Source organism: Strongylocentrotus purpuratus, unplaced genomic scaffold, assembly GCF_000002235.5.
Source record: "Strongylocentrotus purpuratus isolate Spur 01 unplaced genomic scaffold, Spur_5.0 spur5_scaffold_8, whole genome shotgun sequence".
NCBI classification, from domain to species: Eukaryota; Metazoa; Echinodermata; class Echinoidea; order Camarodonta; family Strongylocentrotidae; genus Strongylocentrotus; species Strongylocentrotus purpuratus.
The window spans coordinates 10,442,470-10,462,827 of NW_022145614.1; the positions used below are offsets into that span (position 1 = coordinate 10,442,470).

Below are 20,358 nucleotides of genomic sequence, written 5' to 3' on the forward strand. Positions count from 1 at the left end.
TTATCCTCTTTCGGAAAATGAAGAAAAAATTGAGAAATTCCAAAAAATAGTTTTTTTTATGATGTCACACTTCACCACTCTATAAACGAGGCTTTATACAGGCTGATTTATATCTGTTCGTAGTAGAAGTTGTAGTCTGTGGGAGGGGGCGGTATGATGGGAGCGGCGGCTGGGATGGGGATGTTGACCATGTCCAGGAGACGGATCTTCATCTCCATTCCCAGGAGGGCCTCCAGGTCAGCCTCCTTCTGCTTGCTGAACATGGGCTTGCCGAGGAGCACGTTCAGACCGTCCGTCCACATGTCAAACTGGGTGGGGATCGAGAGGAGAGTGAAAATATGACAGTACATACAGATGAAAAACAGAGAAGCACCTTTGCCGTATACTTTCCGTAAGAGCCATCTGTAGTTCACGTCTTGGCAAATGTGTCTAACGGACGAAAACGCTAGGGTAGTGTCGGAAGTGTAGTGCATATTTGAACAATTAAACACAGTCCCAGGAGAGAGCCGAAGTTTGACCAAATGGAAAGGTTGGAGGGAAGATATTGATAGGATGATATGAAGATGATGATTGTTATGGTGAAAATGATGATGATGTAAAGTTGTGGTAAAGAGATTTAAACACTGGACTGGTGATGCGAAGGTCATGGGTTCAATCCCTGACATGGAACTTATGTCCTTTGGCGAGGCATTTTATCTACATTACTTCTCTCCACCCAGGTATTAAATGGCTACTTGGTAAATGCGATCATTAATGTGGTTGGATTGGCACGCAAACACTTACACAATTTGAAGAAACTAAATATTCATGATGAGGCTGATGATACCAAAAGAAAATCATACAATGATGATAGTAATAGTTGTGATAGTGATACTGATAGTGACAATGGTGAAAGGATGGTAGTGATGACAGCCCTCACAAATAATCTGATTTTTTCAGCCTTGCTAGAGATTTGATTATCAAAGATTGTTTTACCTGACTGCTAAGAAAGCATGTATATGCTTGTAAGTAAACAACCAGGGGGCCTACGGCTGTAATTCCTCTCCAAGGGACTTGGTAATGAGGAGTAATGCCTTACCATAGGGCGCAATCGCATTCATTTGTTTTCGAAATTTGAAATCTCCAATGATAATAGAAAATATGAATGATTTGAATCAACATTTCATGCCTTTTTAAATAACTTATACAAAATATTTTCAAGGATGCTAACGGCTTTCCATAATTGTGAAGTCAAACTTAAAGATAAGTTCAACTTAGGATCTTTGTGAAACACTCCCAGGTGTACTTACAATTTCTTGTGTGCGAGCGATGAAGTCTAGATGATGGTCTGGATGATGTAAGATGGAGAAGGCTAGACTTCCATCAACCTGCAAAGGGTACAAACATTACATTTAGAGAACTCTGCACAAGAAGCTAATGAAAAATACTCCAACTTAAGTTGCAAGAGCAAGATGGTGAATCAAGCTACATCGATATTAAAAAGAAATGTCTAAATCTTACCATTTCTTTTCTAGATATATTACAATTCATGTTAATTACCCTTCATCTCTTCCATCTTTAATCCTATCTTAAATATTTGTTTTTATAACAACCACAAGATGCTCCTATTACCACAAAATCTGGCTGTTTCAAATTGTGAGTTTACTAGCATATGATTAAATATAGGTACAATACTTCATTGTATTGTCTGGGCAAAAGAAAAAATACTAAGGAGACCATAAACATGAAGAGACGGCCATGATTCATTATTAAAGGCTGGAATCTCTCTTGCAATCACTATTGATCACTTACTCGGACATTGCGGACATGCTGGCAGTCCTTCCCTGTCTGGACCTCCTGAATATCAGCCACAGCAACTGAAAAAAGAAAGAAAGGAGAATAAAAATATTATCAACCTGTGTCTCTGTCTTCAAGCAATGGCTCTGCATCTATTGAGTTTTCCTTTTACCTCTATAATTTACTCAACAGTTTGAAGGGATTGGGTAACTTTGTGTCAGATTCTGAAATAAAATCCTGGATTTAGCACATGCTGCAATGAAAATTATAAACCTTTAGGTTAGTCAGGAACCCCATGACTTTGACAAGCCGATCGCCCGTCTGATTATCAAGATATTTATGATTAAAAATTGAAATTTCATTTTGCATTTTCCTAAAGGTTTTCATAACACTACAGTCTATTGAAAATTGAGAATGGTAAAACTGGTCACTCAAAGATTTTTACTTTTTTGAGGCACTTCATGATCATTTTGAAGCGCAATTTTTTAAGGGCTTCAATATTACACCATATCACAGACACTGATAACACGTATGGCCGTGAATCTCAGATTTAACATTGTTAAACGATGCCTTTAATGAGCAGTAACCAACTTCACCTATCAATTAAACAATGTCATCATTGTTATATCTATTAATAACCATACAGACAGAGGCCAAAATACCATTTGACAATAAATCTGACGATAAAAGATAAAGTGACTTTCAATGGAAACTCATACATTCTAGGTCAATTCTACCCTAAAGATAACATAATCTAAAACGAAAGGCACTAGTAACAATAAAAATAATTGATAAACACAACTTTTCAAGACTGCTTCAGTATCATTTGCTGACTTTGTTCGAGTAGTGCAAAATATCTTTCCTTTAAAGCCTCACTGTCTACTTGTAGCTACTTACGCCCTCTATATAGGAAACAATGCCTAAGCGGTGCCTGTTGGTCACCCATGATCCTTTTTCCTTTGTTAATTGAGAGCTGATTTGATGAAATAACCACCTGCCAGTGACCTTGCAGGGAGGTCTAATCCCTCCCGGCCAAACTAGTGCAGACAGGATTTAAGATCCATGAAAGACTTACTCTTATTGGTGAGAGTTTCATAGCTTGGTGGTGATTGGTGGCTCTCTATGTCTCCATGGTGGATCATCTTATGGTTGGGCGAGAGACGACAGAACCAGAACCGATCTGAAGTAAAGAAACAAAGACATTAGTAGTTGGTAGGCTTCACCCCAGTCATGTCAGTGGCAGATCTGGAAAAGGGATGGCATAGTCACTACCATACTACGGTAGAAGTATCCCAGTTCCAATACCGAAAACTCACCCGATTTTACTTCAAGTTGCAGTTGAAGGCACTGATTTAATAATGATAATAATAGTAAACAATGCTGTTTTTAAAACCAAAGATGACAGACTACTTTTCCTACGAGTCCAAACAAAAATCCGGACATTTGGTCCCAGTTTCTGAGTGGTGAGTTGACAGTGATTGAGCTTTGACATTTTTACCCACAGTAGCATCTTGCTTGCCAGGACTTGGGAACCTAAACTATGTGATATCTTAATTCTTTTGTTTTCCCCTTGATATTCTTTTTCTCTTTCTGAAAGATGTGAGAAAATTCCCCCCCCCCCCCTTGTCAGGGATTATTTTAAAGACTTGTGCCCCCCCCCCTGTGTTTAAAGATGAACCTTGTCAGAGGAATTTCCCCTCTGTATCTTTTCTTTCTTCCAGAAGTCCCACCCCCCCCCCCCCAATCCACTCCCATGCTTTGTATTAACACTAAGCAGTGCTATACATTGCTGAGAACCCTGCCGTCTGTCTCTCACCTTGTGCACGTCCCCTTTGGTTGTAGCGGTTGAACATGGTGCCTTCCACCAGGAACCTCAGTCTCTGTTGCTTGATTAGATCTATCATATCAGGCTTGATCTGGTTCCTCAGGTCTCTGAAATTTACAAAACAAAGAAACATAATTTTTCTCAATTATAAATGTTATTGAATGTACCCAAATGTACTCTTGACATTTGCTTCTGCGACAACTGCTCCGGGCTTTATTTCCTCAGAGGTATAGGGTAAGGATTATGGTTACAATTGGGTTCAGATTAGATTGAGGATTAGGATTAGGGCTAGGAATAGTATCAGGTACAGAGATGAGGATATGAATGGGAAATAATGTGGGAAAGTGACAACAGAGCTAATGTCTGAGGAGCACATGTGGTATGCAACCCAGGGAGAATCAGTTTGGACAAGGCCTAAACAAAAAGATGTTGTACTGCCCTTACTTTTTTCTTTTTTTTACTTCTTCTTTGGGCGGATATTTCTCAGTTTTGAATGCTTTAATACATTTTTTGTTTTAAAAAAACAGTAAAAGAAAAAAACTTTTTAAAAAGTCAACCGTAGATTTCAAGATTTTTGGGTCGGTCGCAAAGGGCAGTACAACATCCTTTTTTTTTAGGCCCAACATCAGGTCAGGTAAAAGTGACCAGATAGTTTTCTCTTGGAATGTATCGTAGATTATAGATCAAAAGATATAACTTCTTTCATTTATTCATAAGCCACCTCAGAGATACCACTGCAAATGACCCCCAAATATCCACAGATCTTTTACACATGGAGACGTCTCATTTTGTGCATTTTAGAATAATCATGGCCAAAGTGATAGAGGTGCTTCATGAATACCTTTTGTTTGCCCTCTTGTAAAGAATACTTGCACATGCGTATCACAAAATGTACCCCGCTAGCATAAATGGATAACAATTACAAAACTGTCATGAATGTCCCCATTTCATTGTGTTTTAAATTCTCCCCTCTAAATCATGTCTTTCTCTACTGCTACTGTTTTTCTTCTACATTACTTTTTTTTCCAGGAACCTATATTATACAAGCACTGCTTTTTAATAGGTTCCTCACATTCTACTTAATCTATTATAAAAATTGAGAATCATTGAGATGTACTCATTTATACTACAATTGTATTGTATAATTTTAGATTTGATATGTATGTCTATATTTTCTGTAAATTGCGGAACAATAAAAAAAAAATGAAAAATTAAACTTGAACATGTATCCAGCAGTTGTCTCAATACGTTCTACATTTTTGGACAAATGACCTGTATCTGCCATGCGCAAATAGTGTCTCGGAAGCGGCCTATTGCCAAAGCCATCTTTCCAAGAACTCTCTGACTTACACTACGGGCCTAGCTTGAGACGTGCCCTCTTCCTTGTTGTCCCTCTCCTGGTGCCTGAGCTTGAGGATCTCGCTGTAGTTGAAGTGCTGGAGCTTGTTCCAGTAGTTCTCCATGGTGGTTGGCTTGTACTGCTCCTTCACCTTCAGGGCTCGCTTGATCTGGTCCTGGACGACCGTCATCACCTTAATAATAATAATAATAATAACAATAATATAATATGTCCTGTTTGTTCACCCAGGGTAGCCTCATCAGTATTCATACTGTTCTCCCCAAGGCCCCTGCAATCATATTATTATCCCGGCTTTAACCGAGCTACCATTAAAAGGTGCTCAAGCATTCAAGGAATTTCTTCCTACCGGGTACCCATTTACCTCACCTGGGTGGAGTATGGCAAATGAAGATTAATGTCTTGCCAAAGGACATTAGTGGAAGGGTTACGGAAAGATGTACTTAATATATTCGACTGGAAGTATTGGTAATATTGACATCAGTATTACTGTAGAGGTATTGACAGAAATTATATTATTTGGTGGAATGGTAGTACAGGTACCAGTCATGGTTTATGGTTCTAATAGCACTAATGTCCTTTGGCAAGACATTAATCTACATTTGCCACTCTCCACCCAGGTATAGTAAACTGGTACCTGGTAGGAGTTTGCTCCTTGAATGTCTTTAGCCCCTTAGGGCAGCTTGGCTAAAGCCAGGGTTGTAGTACCACTTCTTAGGTGCCTTGAGCATCCCCTGGGATGGATACGATAAGATCCGACTTGTTGAAAACTAAAGTTGCGTTGGACAGCAACGTTTTTTATGCAAGTGTTGATGACTCTCGTACCTTTGGGAAATCTTCGAGGGAGGCTCTCATCTCTCTCCATGTCTTGTTGAAGAGCTTGATGCACTGACAGAAGAATTCCTCAAAGGAGTTATCGCAGGAGAAGAACATTGGATAGTACTCAGCTCCAGTCTCATTGGCTGTTAAAAAAAAAAATACAATTACAAAATCATCTAGCTATCTGCTGAAGTGAAAAGGATGATTTTTTTTTACATTAGCACATATCCTTAACTCTACAAAAGCCATGTTATATTGATGTTACAATCAAACCTGCTTTAGTGATCACCTGTCTACAAAGACCATATTTTTTCTTTGCCTTGAAATTTTGTCTCATTGAAACATGTACGTAAGGAACCTGTCTACAGAGACCACTTTTTGTTTCCCTTGAAAATTGTTTCTCATTGAAACATATACTAAAGGAACCAGTCTACAAAGACCACTTTTTGTGTTTCCCTTGGGCGGTTGCTATAGACAGGTTCGACTGTATCTAATGAAGCAGGGAGGATTTCCTGCACCCCTGAAGATCTCACCTATTGACTACTTAAAATACCTGAAACTTTGCAAATACACAATCTTATAGCTAAAAGGACCATGAAGTCTTACATCAGCATGTCAGAAAATTTTGAATTATCGCTAATTAATTATTCCTCTATGTACAAAACTGCATTGCATACAATACAGGTAATTTCAATTTTTGCAACCAAGCTGTGCTGCTATATCGAATTCTGCACAGTAAAGGAAGGTTTAAATCTCATGACTTAGGGATCGATAGATGTACATGATCCTAATCTATAAAGTCATGAAAGTTCAGAGCATAACAAAAATTCTCAATGGTACTGCAGTACATGAGGTGAATTCTGCCCCCTGGACCCTTTAGTGTTAAGCAGATAGCCCCACTCATGCACATTCCAATCATAACTTTGAAGCTGTAACAATTATTTTAGGACTTACGTGATTCTCCAACTCTGAGTATCTCACAAAGCATTTTGGTAAGAGCGATGCTGGATCTGGCAAAGGGGCATTCATGCTCGTCAGCTCGAGAGCAGTTCTCTAAGACAACCTGAAATAGAGTTAAAAAATTGATATCAAAATTAAAAGATGGCTGCTTGGCACCAAATTATTCAACATCAATTTAAATTTGCCGCTCTACATCCAGGTGTACCAAATAAGTGTCTGGTGTAGAGAAATTCCTTGAATGCTGTAAGCACAAAATCAGTAGCCATACTAAAGCCACTGTAATATTGAGACTGCTTTGATCACTCTGCTATACAAGAAGCCGACATAATCACCCCTATCATAAACAAAACAGAATCTTAAGATGCACTACACATTCCACCAGCGACAACTGGTCCATGGCTACTTTCTAACACTAACCGACTTCCTGACTTCAGCTCTGGACCTGCTACTATACACCAACCTAATTTGAACCTTAAACCTAACATAAATCCCAATAACAAATCTAATCCCAACCCTACACCTAACATAAACCCCAATCACAAACCCAAAACTAAAACCTGTATCCGCAACCATCACCAGACAATGTCATCTACCATGAAACAGAAGGATGTTATCTCGTATCCTTCTACACGGAGCTAAAGCCCTTCTGGCTCGGCCCTCAGCAGACATGTGTGAATTCAAAAGCTACTAGACCCAACCTGATACTGCACCTACTATATAAAACTCAATCACAACTGTAACCTTAAAGATGAAGTTGAGTTCTGGTCATGCGATTGCATTGTGAAAGAAACGGTGTGGAACCGACCAGAAAAGGTTGATCATCTAGCATATAAGAATTTGTGTGTATTGCAAGGTTCTGGAATCATCAAAATGATAAGAAATTTGGCCAAGTCTTGGTAAAGTTAAAAAACACTTGCACAGAAAGATGTATATGGGACTACACGAACACGTGGCGTAAAAAGCCGGCCCCCTCCCCCGATTTTTACGATGTTACATGCATATTTAGAATATGAAGGCATTTGAAGAGCCATGCTTTTCAGGGAACATGTCTTAACTGATGTTCTTCCACACTTGCATAATAAGAATGAGTAATGCTCACAAATTATTTTTCACCTCTTCCCAGAACTCAACCTTCTCTTTAACTCCACATCTTTAAAACTTTGACAATATAAAGCCAAGCGCATGTGTCGGATCATCAATTCTTACCCTTGTGTAATCCTCATTGTGCACATTGGCAAAGTGTGTGGTGCACTCAAGGGCTAGTAGACCTGGAGGGACCTCCATGAAGTCCTTGATAGGATGTTCAGCATTCTGATGAGAGAGAGAGATATACCACTTGTTACTCATAAAAATTACAGTGTTCATTAAACAACTCTCAATTATTTCATTAAGTGTTTGTATTTATCCGAATAAACTTACTTATGGATGTATTTTCATTCTAAAAAGTGAGTTGTTGAATACCAAGTGAAAGATAAATTTGGATTAAACCTAATACACACATATTTCAAGTAAAACTGAAACCCTATATTACATGTTAATACACATGAAAGTTCATAAATACTGAAAGGTTTATATGCATTATGCAAGAAAAGACATGAAGTAGAATTTAGACAACTGGACTCAACATGACCAATGACATTATTATTATTCATTTAGCAATCACTCAATTAGAAGTACAAAGTAAATAGCATAAAGCACAATTGAAATATAATCAATAATTACAGGTAATAGGAATTAAGAGCACATTTCTATCTCATTTCCTCAGGATGCTGGGGCAGAAAAAAAAAGAAAAAGAAATTTCCATGACCAAAAGGCCTTCCAACCCTTCCTGGGGGAATGTAGTATAAAATGTCCACAAACGAGTCAATCAGCTGTACACACAATGGCATACAGAGGAAAAGTGTATCTTCAATAGAAAATGTAAGGCCTTACCTGAAAGCCCAGTCTCTTGTAATCATTAGCTGGACCCCTTGTTGAGTCCATATCATGACCAAAGGCATGTGATCTCAGCTCCTCAATGAATTCTCTGTGTTTCTGTGGGAAGTAAATCCAAGTTTAATTTCAAACTAAGACTGAAAAGAGGGAGATGTACATCTATATGTAGAAATTAAGTGATGTAATACTACAGATAAAAAGATGCAGTATGGCAAAGAGGAATCCACTGGGAAACTTAAACGGGAAGAAATAAAAACTGAGAACGAGAGAGAAAGAGAGACAGAGAAAGGAGAGAAAGAGAGTCAGGCAGACAGACAGAGACAGAGAGACAAAACAGGAAGAGAGACAAAGAGAGGAAGACAGATAGACAGACAGAGAGGGTGAATGAGGGGCAGGGGAAAATGAGATACTGAGGATGGACATGCAAATATAGGGATAAATAAATAAAGAAAGACTAAAAATAATCCTAAAAAAAAGGGACAGAGAGAACAGTTAAGATAAAAAGAGGACCTAGGATAGGGGAAGAGAAACTGAAAGGAGATTTACAAACACATGCAGACAAAAGGACAGACAAACAAATATGTAGAAAGAGACAGAAACAAGGTGAGTGGCAGAAGCAGACATACAATAAACCTGAAAACTATTAATAAAGCCAGAGAAAGAAAAAGAAAGAAAACATTGTTGCTATTATCCTCATTCACATCCATCATATAATGTAATGTGAATTTTATCAAGGTCACAAAAAATTTATAGACTTTGAACAGAACCCATATCTAAAGGATGTCTCAAGGATGTTGCTTACAACGCTACTTGTGTCAATTGGGGTCATTCTGCGCTTCTCCAGAAGGTTAAAGGTCAGCTGCTGGAAGACGTAAAGCTGGTGCGTCATCTCTGTTCCAATGTTCTGAGAGCGGATGATTTTCTAAGAAAAATACAAAACAAATTATCTTGTTAAACAAGAGAAAGGCAAAAAAAAAAGAGGAACAGAGAGTAAAGAAAGAGTTAGAGCGACACAAATTTAAAACAGAAAGTTAAATGGAAACATTAACCTTACAATATCTAATGTATATATATAGACAAATTTGATTAACATTAGTGAATTTCAAAATAACAACACAAGTATGTACTTTGTAGATGTATCAGATAATGGAATATTGTATGAGAAGGCTAAAACAGCCAACATGCTGAAATTCTGTTTATACAAGTAATTCTATGACAGTTGATAAATCAAAGACATACTATTTATCAGTATACCTGGGTACTCATTTTGTACACTTCAAAGGAATAAGAGAAGAGGAATCAAAACATAGGTAACATAAAGAATGTCTCACCTCCATTATGACGACACGGATGTTTCTTGCTGACAGGGCTTCTTCAAATCTCTGTAACAGAAAGCAAATGATTATTTATAAGTGATTTAGTTTCTAACAAGTGTTCTGAAAAAATATTTAAACATTTCTATTTCAAAGTCATTTCCTTCACGAGAGGATAAAAACTATTACAATCTCAAATGATGGTTACAAATAAATTGCCAGAATTCTGTGTTTGGGATTTGTTTTCATAAAAATTGTGAAGGTGAATTTATAAACCATCTTTTCAGAGCCAAAAGAGTATTAACTCAATTTATACAGACTTAACGTCCTGGCTCCAAACAGATGATATCACTTCAAACACAAAACAGAGGCATAACAGATATGGTTTTGTAACCATAAGATGAAATATGAAGAGCACAGCAAAGATAAGAATAAATCTGAATATACCTCATCAAAAAAAGTTGTTCATTATGAAAGACAAGGTAAACTGAAAGTAAATGTTGCTAATGAGGAAGTTCAGCATTGGGGTCTCCAACAAACATTTACATAAGATTGCTCAAGAGATTGTACATGAGAACTGATTGTCTGCTTTCGTGTGTCGTACTGACCTTTTTCCTATCCTCTGGAGCTTTGAGACAGAGAGCATTCATCAGGGCAAGACAGTTCTGCTGGATACCAGGGTTTTGACTTCAAGAAAAGGAAAACAAGAGAAAGAATAATAAGACAACTGATGGGAGGGAATGGTGATGTTGGTAGCAACACCAATGGAGATAATGATGACAGTTGTGGTAATGAGGAAGATGATTTCATCAGGGCAAGACAGTTCTGTTGGAAACCAGGGTTTTGAGAAAAAGAGACAAGGAATAGTAAGACAACTGTTGGAAGGGAATGGTGATGTTGGTAGCAAAACAATGGAGATAATGATGATGACGATGATGATGATGGTGACGATGTTGGTAATGAGGATGAGGATGATTTCATAAGGACAAGACAGTTCTGCTGAATACCACGGTTTTTTACTTCAAATAAAGGACAACGCGAGAATGACTAATAAAACGACTGATGGAAGGGAATGGTGATGTATGTAGATAAGTTAACGATGATGGTGATGGTGGCGATGACTAAAAAATAGGGATGATAGTCAAGAAGATAATGGTGGTTATGATAATAAATTACTGACCTCCCTTATCTCATATCTAGGGTACACATTTCAGAATAATGAAAATGTAAAATTTCATAAGTGAGACCTGGGCACCATCTTATAAACGGTTGCAATTAATCACAACTTCTTTGTGATTGATATCAATTGGAACTACGTAATACATACGAGGTGGGAGACTGCAAACTAGCAATTGATTAGAGGGCTTGCAATTGATTTGGCTCAATTGCAACTCTTTATAAGATGGGGCCCTGAGTGCTGCAATTCTCTGTAAATTGAAAACATCAAATAAACCTATATTGGGTATCTTTCCCATTTACAAAACATATGCCATACAAAGTCCCATATTCACCGTAGAACAGAAAATATTTGGGTACTTACACATTTTCCAAATGCTGAGTCATGTTGTGGAAAGTGATCTCATTGGCGATCACATTGTACAGCTTGGTACTGAAAAAAGAAAAATACAAATGATAATGATCACTCATGATATAATATTGGATATTTCTGAAGTGCACATCCACCTCGCAAGGTGCTCAAGGCTCTCCAATATTACCCCAGCTCGACTAGGCTACCGATTTTGGTGCTTACAGCATCCAAGGAATTCCTTCGTAGCGGTACCCATTTCACACCCGAGTGGAGAGAAGTGCAACAGAGGGACTGGAACCATGAACCATGCGATCCACGGTCCACAGCCTTATTCACTAGACCACAACACATCTATACATGTCATCCACTGGAAAAAATCAAATATGTTGGAACACGAAAGTGATTGTAAAATCAACTTTTAAAAGTAGCTTCACATATTTATACGTCGGGAAAGCAAGGATCCTATTTATTTATTGAAATTTTTTTGTTGTGAACTTCTCCATAATACATATGTTTACAAGATTGATTAATAACAGGTAGGAATGAGGTTTGTAAACTGAGAGAAGAATTTGAATGTTGTCATCATCTTAATCATGAATCACTTGCTCTATGTGAAAAGACTTGCTTGAACTAGCCTGAAATTCTATCAAATACACTTACAGGCTCATAATATGGGTGATTTTAAAGATAAACATAGTAATAATAATAACTTGATTGATATAATAATAATAATAATCCGGTTTTTTATATAGCGCTCAATACACCGATCCAACGATGTACCTATGTACCGATGTGCCTTTTCCAGAGGAGAGGATACACTTAGTCAATCAACAAATGAAGAAGAATTGTAGAGGTATTTTTTCAGATATTTTCTGAAGAAGTCAAATGAAGTATATTTCTTAGAAATGAATGAAGTTTATTCTGTAAGCGTGTGGCAACTGATCATGTACAGGGGAAATACTCTTTAACCTCACCTGTTTAGAATGCTGCTTTCAAGGATATTCAAGGCTCTCTCTGTGACTTGGAAATCCAAACCACTTGATCTGTTTACAAACGATGCAATCTGTATTACAAAAAATAAAACAAAATTTGGAGAATATTGAGAATTAACAACTTATTCAGTAGTTTTCAGGCTCATCATGGCCTTGGATTAGGCAACTAGATATTGGTGATCAACGTATTGAGTGAGTGGATGGTTTCCCTTTTACTGACTCCTTGTTTATTGATTGTCCATATCTAATGAATATATTATATCATTGTTTCCCAAGATATTGGATAATAACATATAATAACATAGTAGGCCCTCTGCACATTCTGCTGGTAAAAGCTTCTGCTAAAATCTGCAGGTACTCTTATCTCCTGCGTAAGGTGATCGTTGAAAGTATGAGAAGAGTAAAATAGAAGACTTTGTAAGTGAACCATTATAAATGTCACTGCCATGGCCATTGTCATTTACATTGTATTTGCCTTTATCACTGGCATTGTATTAGTCAATGTCATAGGCGTTGTCATCATTGCAAAATTATATATTGTCTGTTAAAGCCCCCCCGAAAGTGTTGTGAGCCCCAAAAAATTTGATGGCAAAATTTCACTTAAATTGTATCTTAATTTGATGTCATATAAGACACAATTCTGCAAGGATTTTCAAAGCAAATGTGTTTTTAGTCAAGTATTGATGAAAGAATACAAAACGTAGGCATTCTGCGTACAACAGAAAACCCAAATTATGTATTCTTTTGTCAATTTGGTCTTCAGGGGAGTCTTGAGGGGAGGGGGGGGGGGGAATCTTTGCAGTGTCTTAAATGGCAGCCTCTTTCACATTATGAAACAATTTAAGTGATTTTTTTTGCTATCAAAGTTTTGGCGAAGTAGGGGCTCCCATCGCTAAAGAGGGGCTTTAAGAGCTAAACAATTCTGTGTAAAAGCGTATGAACTAATGACACACTTCTGACTCTAAACAGGACGATATGAACTACCATACCTTTTTGACATAGTTTGCAGAAAGTGAATCCCATGAGATGACATTGTGATCCATCAGCTCGATAAAAGACTTGAGTGTGAGTGATAGAGGCTCTCCATTCCTGCAGCAGAAACACAAGTTGAAACATAAATTGGATATCAGTATGGTCCGACTGACGGAACAGTGTGAAAGTTGTTCTATACCTCGGTCACACCTTCAAACCAGCTCTAACGCGACCGATTCTTGGCCACTCCTCGTGATATATATTCAGTGTTCAGTCTGTTGTCTGCCAGGGGGGCGTTTCACAAAACTTGTCATCAGTGACAGATGACAGTTTTTGTTGTAAGCTACTGAAATCCTTGCTTCTGATTGGTTATCAGTAGATTTGTCACTGATTTTTGTCATTTTTCATTGATTAAATGCTTTGTCCCTGATGTTAGCCTTGTGAATCTGACTGAGGTATCAGTCACAAAATGAAAAGGTGTCCATAAAAAAGATGATATTCAAACCTCGATCATTACGATTTCATATTTGGGACTGACTGACTGTTCATATCAAATGCTACAATGCCTTGTTCGTTTTGCTTACTACTCAGCAAATTACACATTTCCTTTCAAAATTGCTCTGCAGATGCTACTTCAATACACACATAAACAATTGGTTAGGAGTTTGCCGGACTCTTTTAAAATGAAGGATCATCTTCAATCGAACAAACAAATATCTTTAAAGCCTGTTCGCACTAGTTAGGCCAGGAGGGATTAAACCTCCCTGCAAGGTCACTGACATGTGGTTATCTCATCAAATCAGCTCTCACTTAACATAAGAATACGGAGATCGTGGGGGACCAACGGGTGCCGCTTAGGCATTGTTTGCTATACAGAGGGCGCAAGTAGCTACAAGTAGCGCAGTGGGGCTTTAAAGAAACTTTGAAAGACCTACTGGCTTCCTTCCTCCACCATCTTGACGAGAAGTTCTATTCCATGGTTGGAGATGAAATCTTGTGCAAAGGTCAGGTCGGTGGAAGCTGTAGAGAGCCTGATCAGGGCAAGACGAATATCATCCGGGACACTGGATTGAAGTTTGTTGTAGATGTCCAGGGCTGATTTGTTCTACATGATTTGACAAAATATATAATATAATAATTAATTCATAATTGGATTTACAAGGAGCTGTCTCTTAGACTATCAACTTAAGAGGAGGTGTACAGGTAAGTTTTCAGTTGTTTTTTGTAGAAATCAAGTGAAGTACTGTTTCTTAAGAACGAGGGGAATTTGTTCCAGAGACGTGGGGCTAAGGACTGAAAGGAAATTTATTAAAAACTAATGATATTGTAGTGAATGACATATCCAATATTTAGGCAATCTGATGATGTCATATATTTTGTAGCCTGAGAGTATATATCAGGTTCTTTTCATTTGTGTTGTAAAATTCAGGCTAAAGATGTAGTATTAAACTCGGAAACATGTCCTGTTCATATAAAAGCAATGTGTCTTCTGTTGTTTTTATCTAAAACTGTTAAACATGTCACCCTTTATGAAATTACATGTAAATTGGAGTATTACACTTCTGATTGATCAATCATATCTTTCATAATGTGTTCAAAATAAAATTTCTATTTTTGGAGAACATACAAAAGGTTGAATTGTGCAAAAACACTTCTTAAAGGGACTTTGTAACATTGTTCAGATGAGAGATAGTGGTGCTAAGGTAGTGACTTCAATGCTAGATGTACAATTAAAGATAATCTGAAAATTTGAGTGAAAACGGATCATTATTCATGGTACAAATTGGGAAAAACTGATCTGATCGATTCCTTAATTCTCCCAATTATATTATTCTACTTCTATTCTGCTACTGTCAGAGCCTGTTCAGCATCAAGACAAGGACAATTTAATTACATTTTAGGTGAATGTAAATCGTCACAAAGCAATAAAATGGCTCTACATTCCATTCCAGACAGTTTTTTTGATTTTCCTCTTGGGAAGTGTTGACAGATTTTTATAGCCTGTTTTATGTATTTTTCTCATGGAAAAACGGTTGGGAAAATTCAAAAATGGTTGGGAGAATTTACTGTTAATCACTGTTAGAGGGTGCCTCACATCGACGCCTTCAAAGGAAACCATAGATATCTTTGTGGTTTGAGAATTTGTTCAGGATTTTTTGCATGTCAGAGGGTTAGTATAGTAGAAGGAATATAGTAAGTAACATTTTATACAAAAATTAAGCAATTTTTTTCATCGACCTTCAACAATGTTACCGAGTCACTTTAAAGAGGATGGAATCACCTTCGAAAAAACTGTGTTTTAAGATACAGAAATTCAAAGCGCACATTGCTCATGTTGTTTTGATTTGCCTCTGCATTTTTTAAAGGTGATTACATACTCTCGCTGTGAATGAGTACGAGTAAATAAACTAAAATAACACTCCTTACAGGTGATTCGGTGAGCTTGAGCATGTCTCCATTGGTAAGATCCTTTCTGTTTTCCTCTGTGATGTACTTCTCTCCCTCTGCATACTGAAGTGCGTACTCTGTGGCGACACTTGTGTTGATGCTATAATCTGTACACACCTCCTCCACAATCTCATTCAAGGGTTTACTCTGCAAAAAAAGTATGAGAAAATATTCCATTTATTATTTGTGTATTTATTCATGTTTTATTGATTACGATTGATAAAACAGTTTAGAGTAGTCCGATTCAGTTAAAAGAAACTGCTTTCCAACAGAGCCCTCCACATAAAACAAACAAAAACATAAAACATAAAAACAAAACATAACATTCATAATACATATCATGTACCAGTACACCTACATGAAAAGAAACAAGATGAAAATAACCTTGATTAAAGTCTCTAAGCTAATAGCGGCCTACAAGATGTAAAGTAAAATTCATTGAATTGGTGAAAATATTTTTTCTTGGAGTAACAAAAAAATGTTCAGTAATCATTTCCACTATGAATCCTGCCAGCTTTTCTTTCTGGCCCCAGGGTTACGAACCCATGAAAATACTTGATTTTCATGATGTTTTGATTTTGATTTTAATAGGGGCCTGAGATACACCAATGCCTGTATTTGTTTAACTTAATAACCAATATCAAAGACACACTTCATTCCAAATCTATTGTGACTGCTAAACATAGCAGTATTCAGAGATATAGTTCTGACATGCGCATACATGCATACATAAGTGCGGTCATTGATAAAACAAATCATATAACTCTAATTGTTCCTGGTCGTTCATTCCATGGAATAGTTTCCTCTGTGGGAGGGAATGACCAACCAATCAGGGGAGTGTTTCACAAAGACTAAGATTGAGTTAAGTTGGACTTGAACTATGGCAGGCTTTTCATGCCCCTACAAAAAGTAAGCTCCTGTAACCATTCCTGGCATTGGTTTCTCAAGGGATGTACAAATCGTGATCATAAATCTACAGAATTTACATTTTTTTTATAGATCATTATTGAAGGAAATAATAATATCTAAAGATCATAATTCAGAGATCAATGGTGAGAGCAACCAGTGGCATGAATGGCCTGCCATAGTTCAAGTCCAACTTAAGACTATCTTAATCTTTGTGTAACACCCCCAGGAGATACTTCTTGTGACATGACTCTCTCTCTCTACTAGCTATGCTACTGCTAAGGCTTTCTCTAGAGGTATACTGTATTTACCTGATCGAGACAATAGAGCTTCCCTCCCTTGCCAGCCATCACAATGGCCAGACGGATAATGTTTGGGTCTGTCCTCTGCGTGGGGTCAATCAGGGTCAGGTGCACCTGCTGCTGCAATGGGGTTGCCATTTTAAAGGTCTGTAGTGATCTCAGCCCTCAAACTAGACAATAAATAAAAATGAAATGCACACAAAATAGAAATATTATATACGGTACTCTCTGAACTAGAAGATTTAAAAAGGTCAAATAAAGAAAACTACATACCATGAAGTAAAAGATAAGATATTCTTGATGGACTTTGCCTTCCTGAACATCTGACATCAAATTGAAAAATGTACATATTTCTGAAAAGCCCAATTATGTAGTTTATATTACATGTAGTTCTTCCCTTTGCTAGCAACAAAGGAATAGGCTGATAATTTCCTTTTGATATCTAGATAAGAACATATTTTTCTTGAAGTATTAAATGTAACATTCATTTTGCAAATGGTTCCCTTTGATGGATCTCTTGGATTCTCTGATATAAATGTTGCAGAGCAGGCAAACTATATCATGAAAAGCAGACAAACACATCTTGCAAGACATCTAATGAAACTGATACTAACAATATTGGCCAACAATAAGATATGTCATTGACTTTATTACATCTTTGGGCATGGACAAAAAAGGGGAAAATGAATTATGTGTTAAGCCCTGTTACATGTAAATTTATGTAACCTTCTTTAAATGCATAGGTACGTTACGTATAGAACTCTTCCGACAAGAAAATGTATTTCACAGACTGTGCCATGTCAATCAAATGATCAAACATGGCTAGCATCATACATGTATTTCAAGAAAAAACTTCTGGAAATGTCTGATTTTTATCTAATTTGATGTTCTTACTTCTTAGAACTTATTTTCTAATAGTAATACGAATAGCCTTCATTCGTTCATTCATGTACATTTAACACAAAAAATAAGTTAAAATAAGTATTACATTTTAGAAATCAGATAAACTGTTAAGTGTACAAAAACTACAATACAATAGACCAGTTCACGGTTAGCACATTACTGCAATGACCCCGAATATCCACAGATCTTCGAAACATGAAGAGGTCCCACTTTGTACATTTTGAAATAATCACTCCTACAGCGATGGAGGTGCTATATAAATATCCTTTGTTTCCCCTTTTCAAAGAATCCTTTTCGAAGAATACTTCCACCTGTGTATCATGGAGTGCACTGAATGTGCATGAATGAATAATGTTACATAACTTTCATGAGCACTTATCCAGTATTTCGTCTCCGTGTATTTCAAAATTTGTTCTGCAATGACCTTTATCTGCTCATGCTCAGACTGCAACCGTGAACTGGCTTATTAAAGCCAAGGAAAGAATATATACTTTAGTTTAAAATGACTAAATATCACAGAAAGCGAAAGTGACTTTCTGGGACGGGCATCGTTTCAGGCATAAGAGCAACTTCACCGACATCCCCTTGAGACATGAGAAATTTAATACATCATTTCACAGGGTTGTCGGCGAACTTGTACTAGTCTAGTCTCTAGACTAATGACGGTTTCGTGAAAAGTTGCCCCGACATCAAATTTTATTGGCGATTGTGATGCAATTCTCCGGCCTCCTGATTTGTTGGAATCCTGCCTTACAAGTTAGATCTACTGACATAGAAAATTAGACTATTGCTGTTCTTAATTTTTTTTTAACCCAACAAGTTGTTGTTTCAAAGAATTGCATATGCGTCAGGTTCACCCTCAATTCAGCCCTTGCTTGGCCTTGCTTGGCTTGGCCTCGCGCATCGACTGATGACTCCTCTGCGCTCCGCGGAATTGCGGAATCATTCACTTCAAGACAATACACCAATATACACATGTGGGTCCACTATATCTCTTTTGCCAGACCCACCTAATTTTGTTTTAAGGTTGCCGTCGGGCTGTTACTTTCCAAAAGACAAACAAAGACAAAAGTACATACATGACTAAATTATAATATCATTAGTACCATAAATCAAGAAAGTTACCGAAATATTTCGACGAACGGTTCGATTAAGTTGACGAAAAAAAACACGGAAGTCCGAGTAAAAGTAAAGTTCGTCGATCTCGCTCAAGATTCCAAACAAACTCGTCCCTAGCTATTTATATATCGAGTTTCGAGTCCACAAACGGACTCGATTCGTACGGCAGTACGTTCGGCACTAATAAATTTGCTCATTACAAAATATAAAGTATATAATTACAATTGAAGAAGGGGGCCTTAATTCATCTCGTATCCAAACCAACCCCTCTGGTATGTGTAATTCCATTAAAACTGAGGGAATGTGATACGTTCAAGGAAAAACTCAAAAAGTTGGAACCGCGCCCTTGGATCAAAGCTTTAATTTCTCTAAAACGCATTTCTAAAATATTGTTGCAAAATAATGTTATCTGGACTTTGACAAATCATTACGTTTGATAATGGTGTGAACCATATATCAATATGGTCATCCTATTTCAATGTTTCTTTCTTTACTCTTTTTTTTTTTTACTCCTCTATATATTTCCTTATCTCTCTCCTTTTGCCTTCTTATCTCTTACCTATCTCATTCCGTCACTTTACTCTAATTTCTTTCTTGTAATTCTCTCTCGTCTTCTTTCTCCCAGCTCACTTTTTTAATAATCAAACTTCCTTTTTATCTTAATCTACTTTTCCCCTCCCCTCTTATCTTGTATTGTTCTTCCTCTCTGCTCACTTCCTTAATGTTTACAATTTCATTTTCACTCTCTCTCTCCCTCTCACTCTCACTTCCTGTCTCGTATTCACCAACTCTCTGCTCACTTCCTTATTTCTTTTTTAAATTCCCTCCTTATACGGTGGGCACAATTAATTCTCATCTTATTCTCACAAACTATAGCTTCATTCGCACAGTATTCCTTGGAGTATAACTTTAACTTCCTATCCACAGACAAATGACAAGCCCCTGGTGACACGTTCTTCCGCATAGCCGGATGCTTCAAATTGATTTGTCCAATTACCATTTAATTGGCCAACTAATCACCAAGGGGTTTAAGCCCAATTACAATTAAGCATTTTTTCCATATATCATTTAGTCTAAAAGTTCAATTTGGTCCAGTGTCATTTTGTCTAATAAACCATTTTGGTCTAATTACTTTTTTGATTTAACATAATAGCTGCATTAGATTTATTGTTATCAACAGGGCCTATATATTGTTATAGGCCC

At 37.2% G+C, this 20,358-nt stretch overlaps 1 protein-coding gene across 1 annotated transcript; it reads right to left on the reverse strand.

Annotated features, from left to right (window-relative positions):
* LOC593722 (engulfment and cell motility protein 1) lies at nt 1-19,280 on the reverse strand. The gene is made up of 20 exons (XM_030975716.1): nt 19,162-19,280; nt 17,143-17,303; nt 15,905-16,072; nt 14,413-14,582; nt 13,495-13,594; nt 12,488-12,576; nt 11,526-11,594; nt 10,594-10,672; nt 10,004-10,054; nt 9,475-9,594; nt 8,670-8,771; nt 7,944-8,048; nt 6,732-6,840; nt 5,784-5,920; nt 4,952-5,133; nt 3,593-3,708; nt 2,852-2,956; nt 1,792-1,856; nt 1,290-1,367; nt 1-308 (listed from the first exon to the last, which is right to left on the reverse strand). The coding sequence occupies exons 2-20, from the start codon at nt 17,269-17,271 to the stop codon at nt 108-110; spliced, it is 2,175 nt and encodes a 724-aa protein (XP_030831576.1). The 5' UTR covers nt 17,272-17,303; nt 19,162-19,280; the 3' UTR covers nt 1-107.
* Between the last annotated feature and the right edge of the window lie 1,078 nt (nt 19,281-20,358).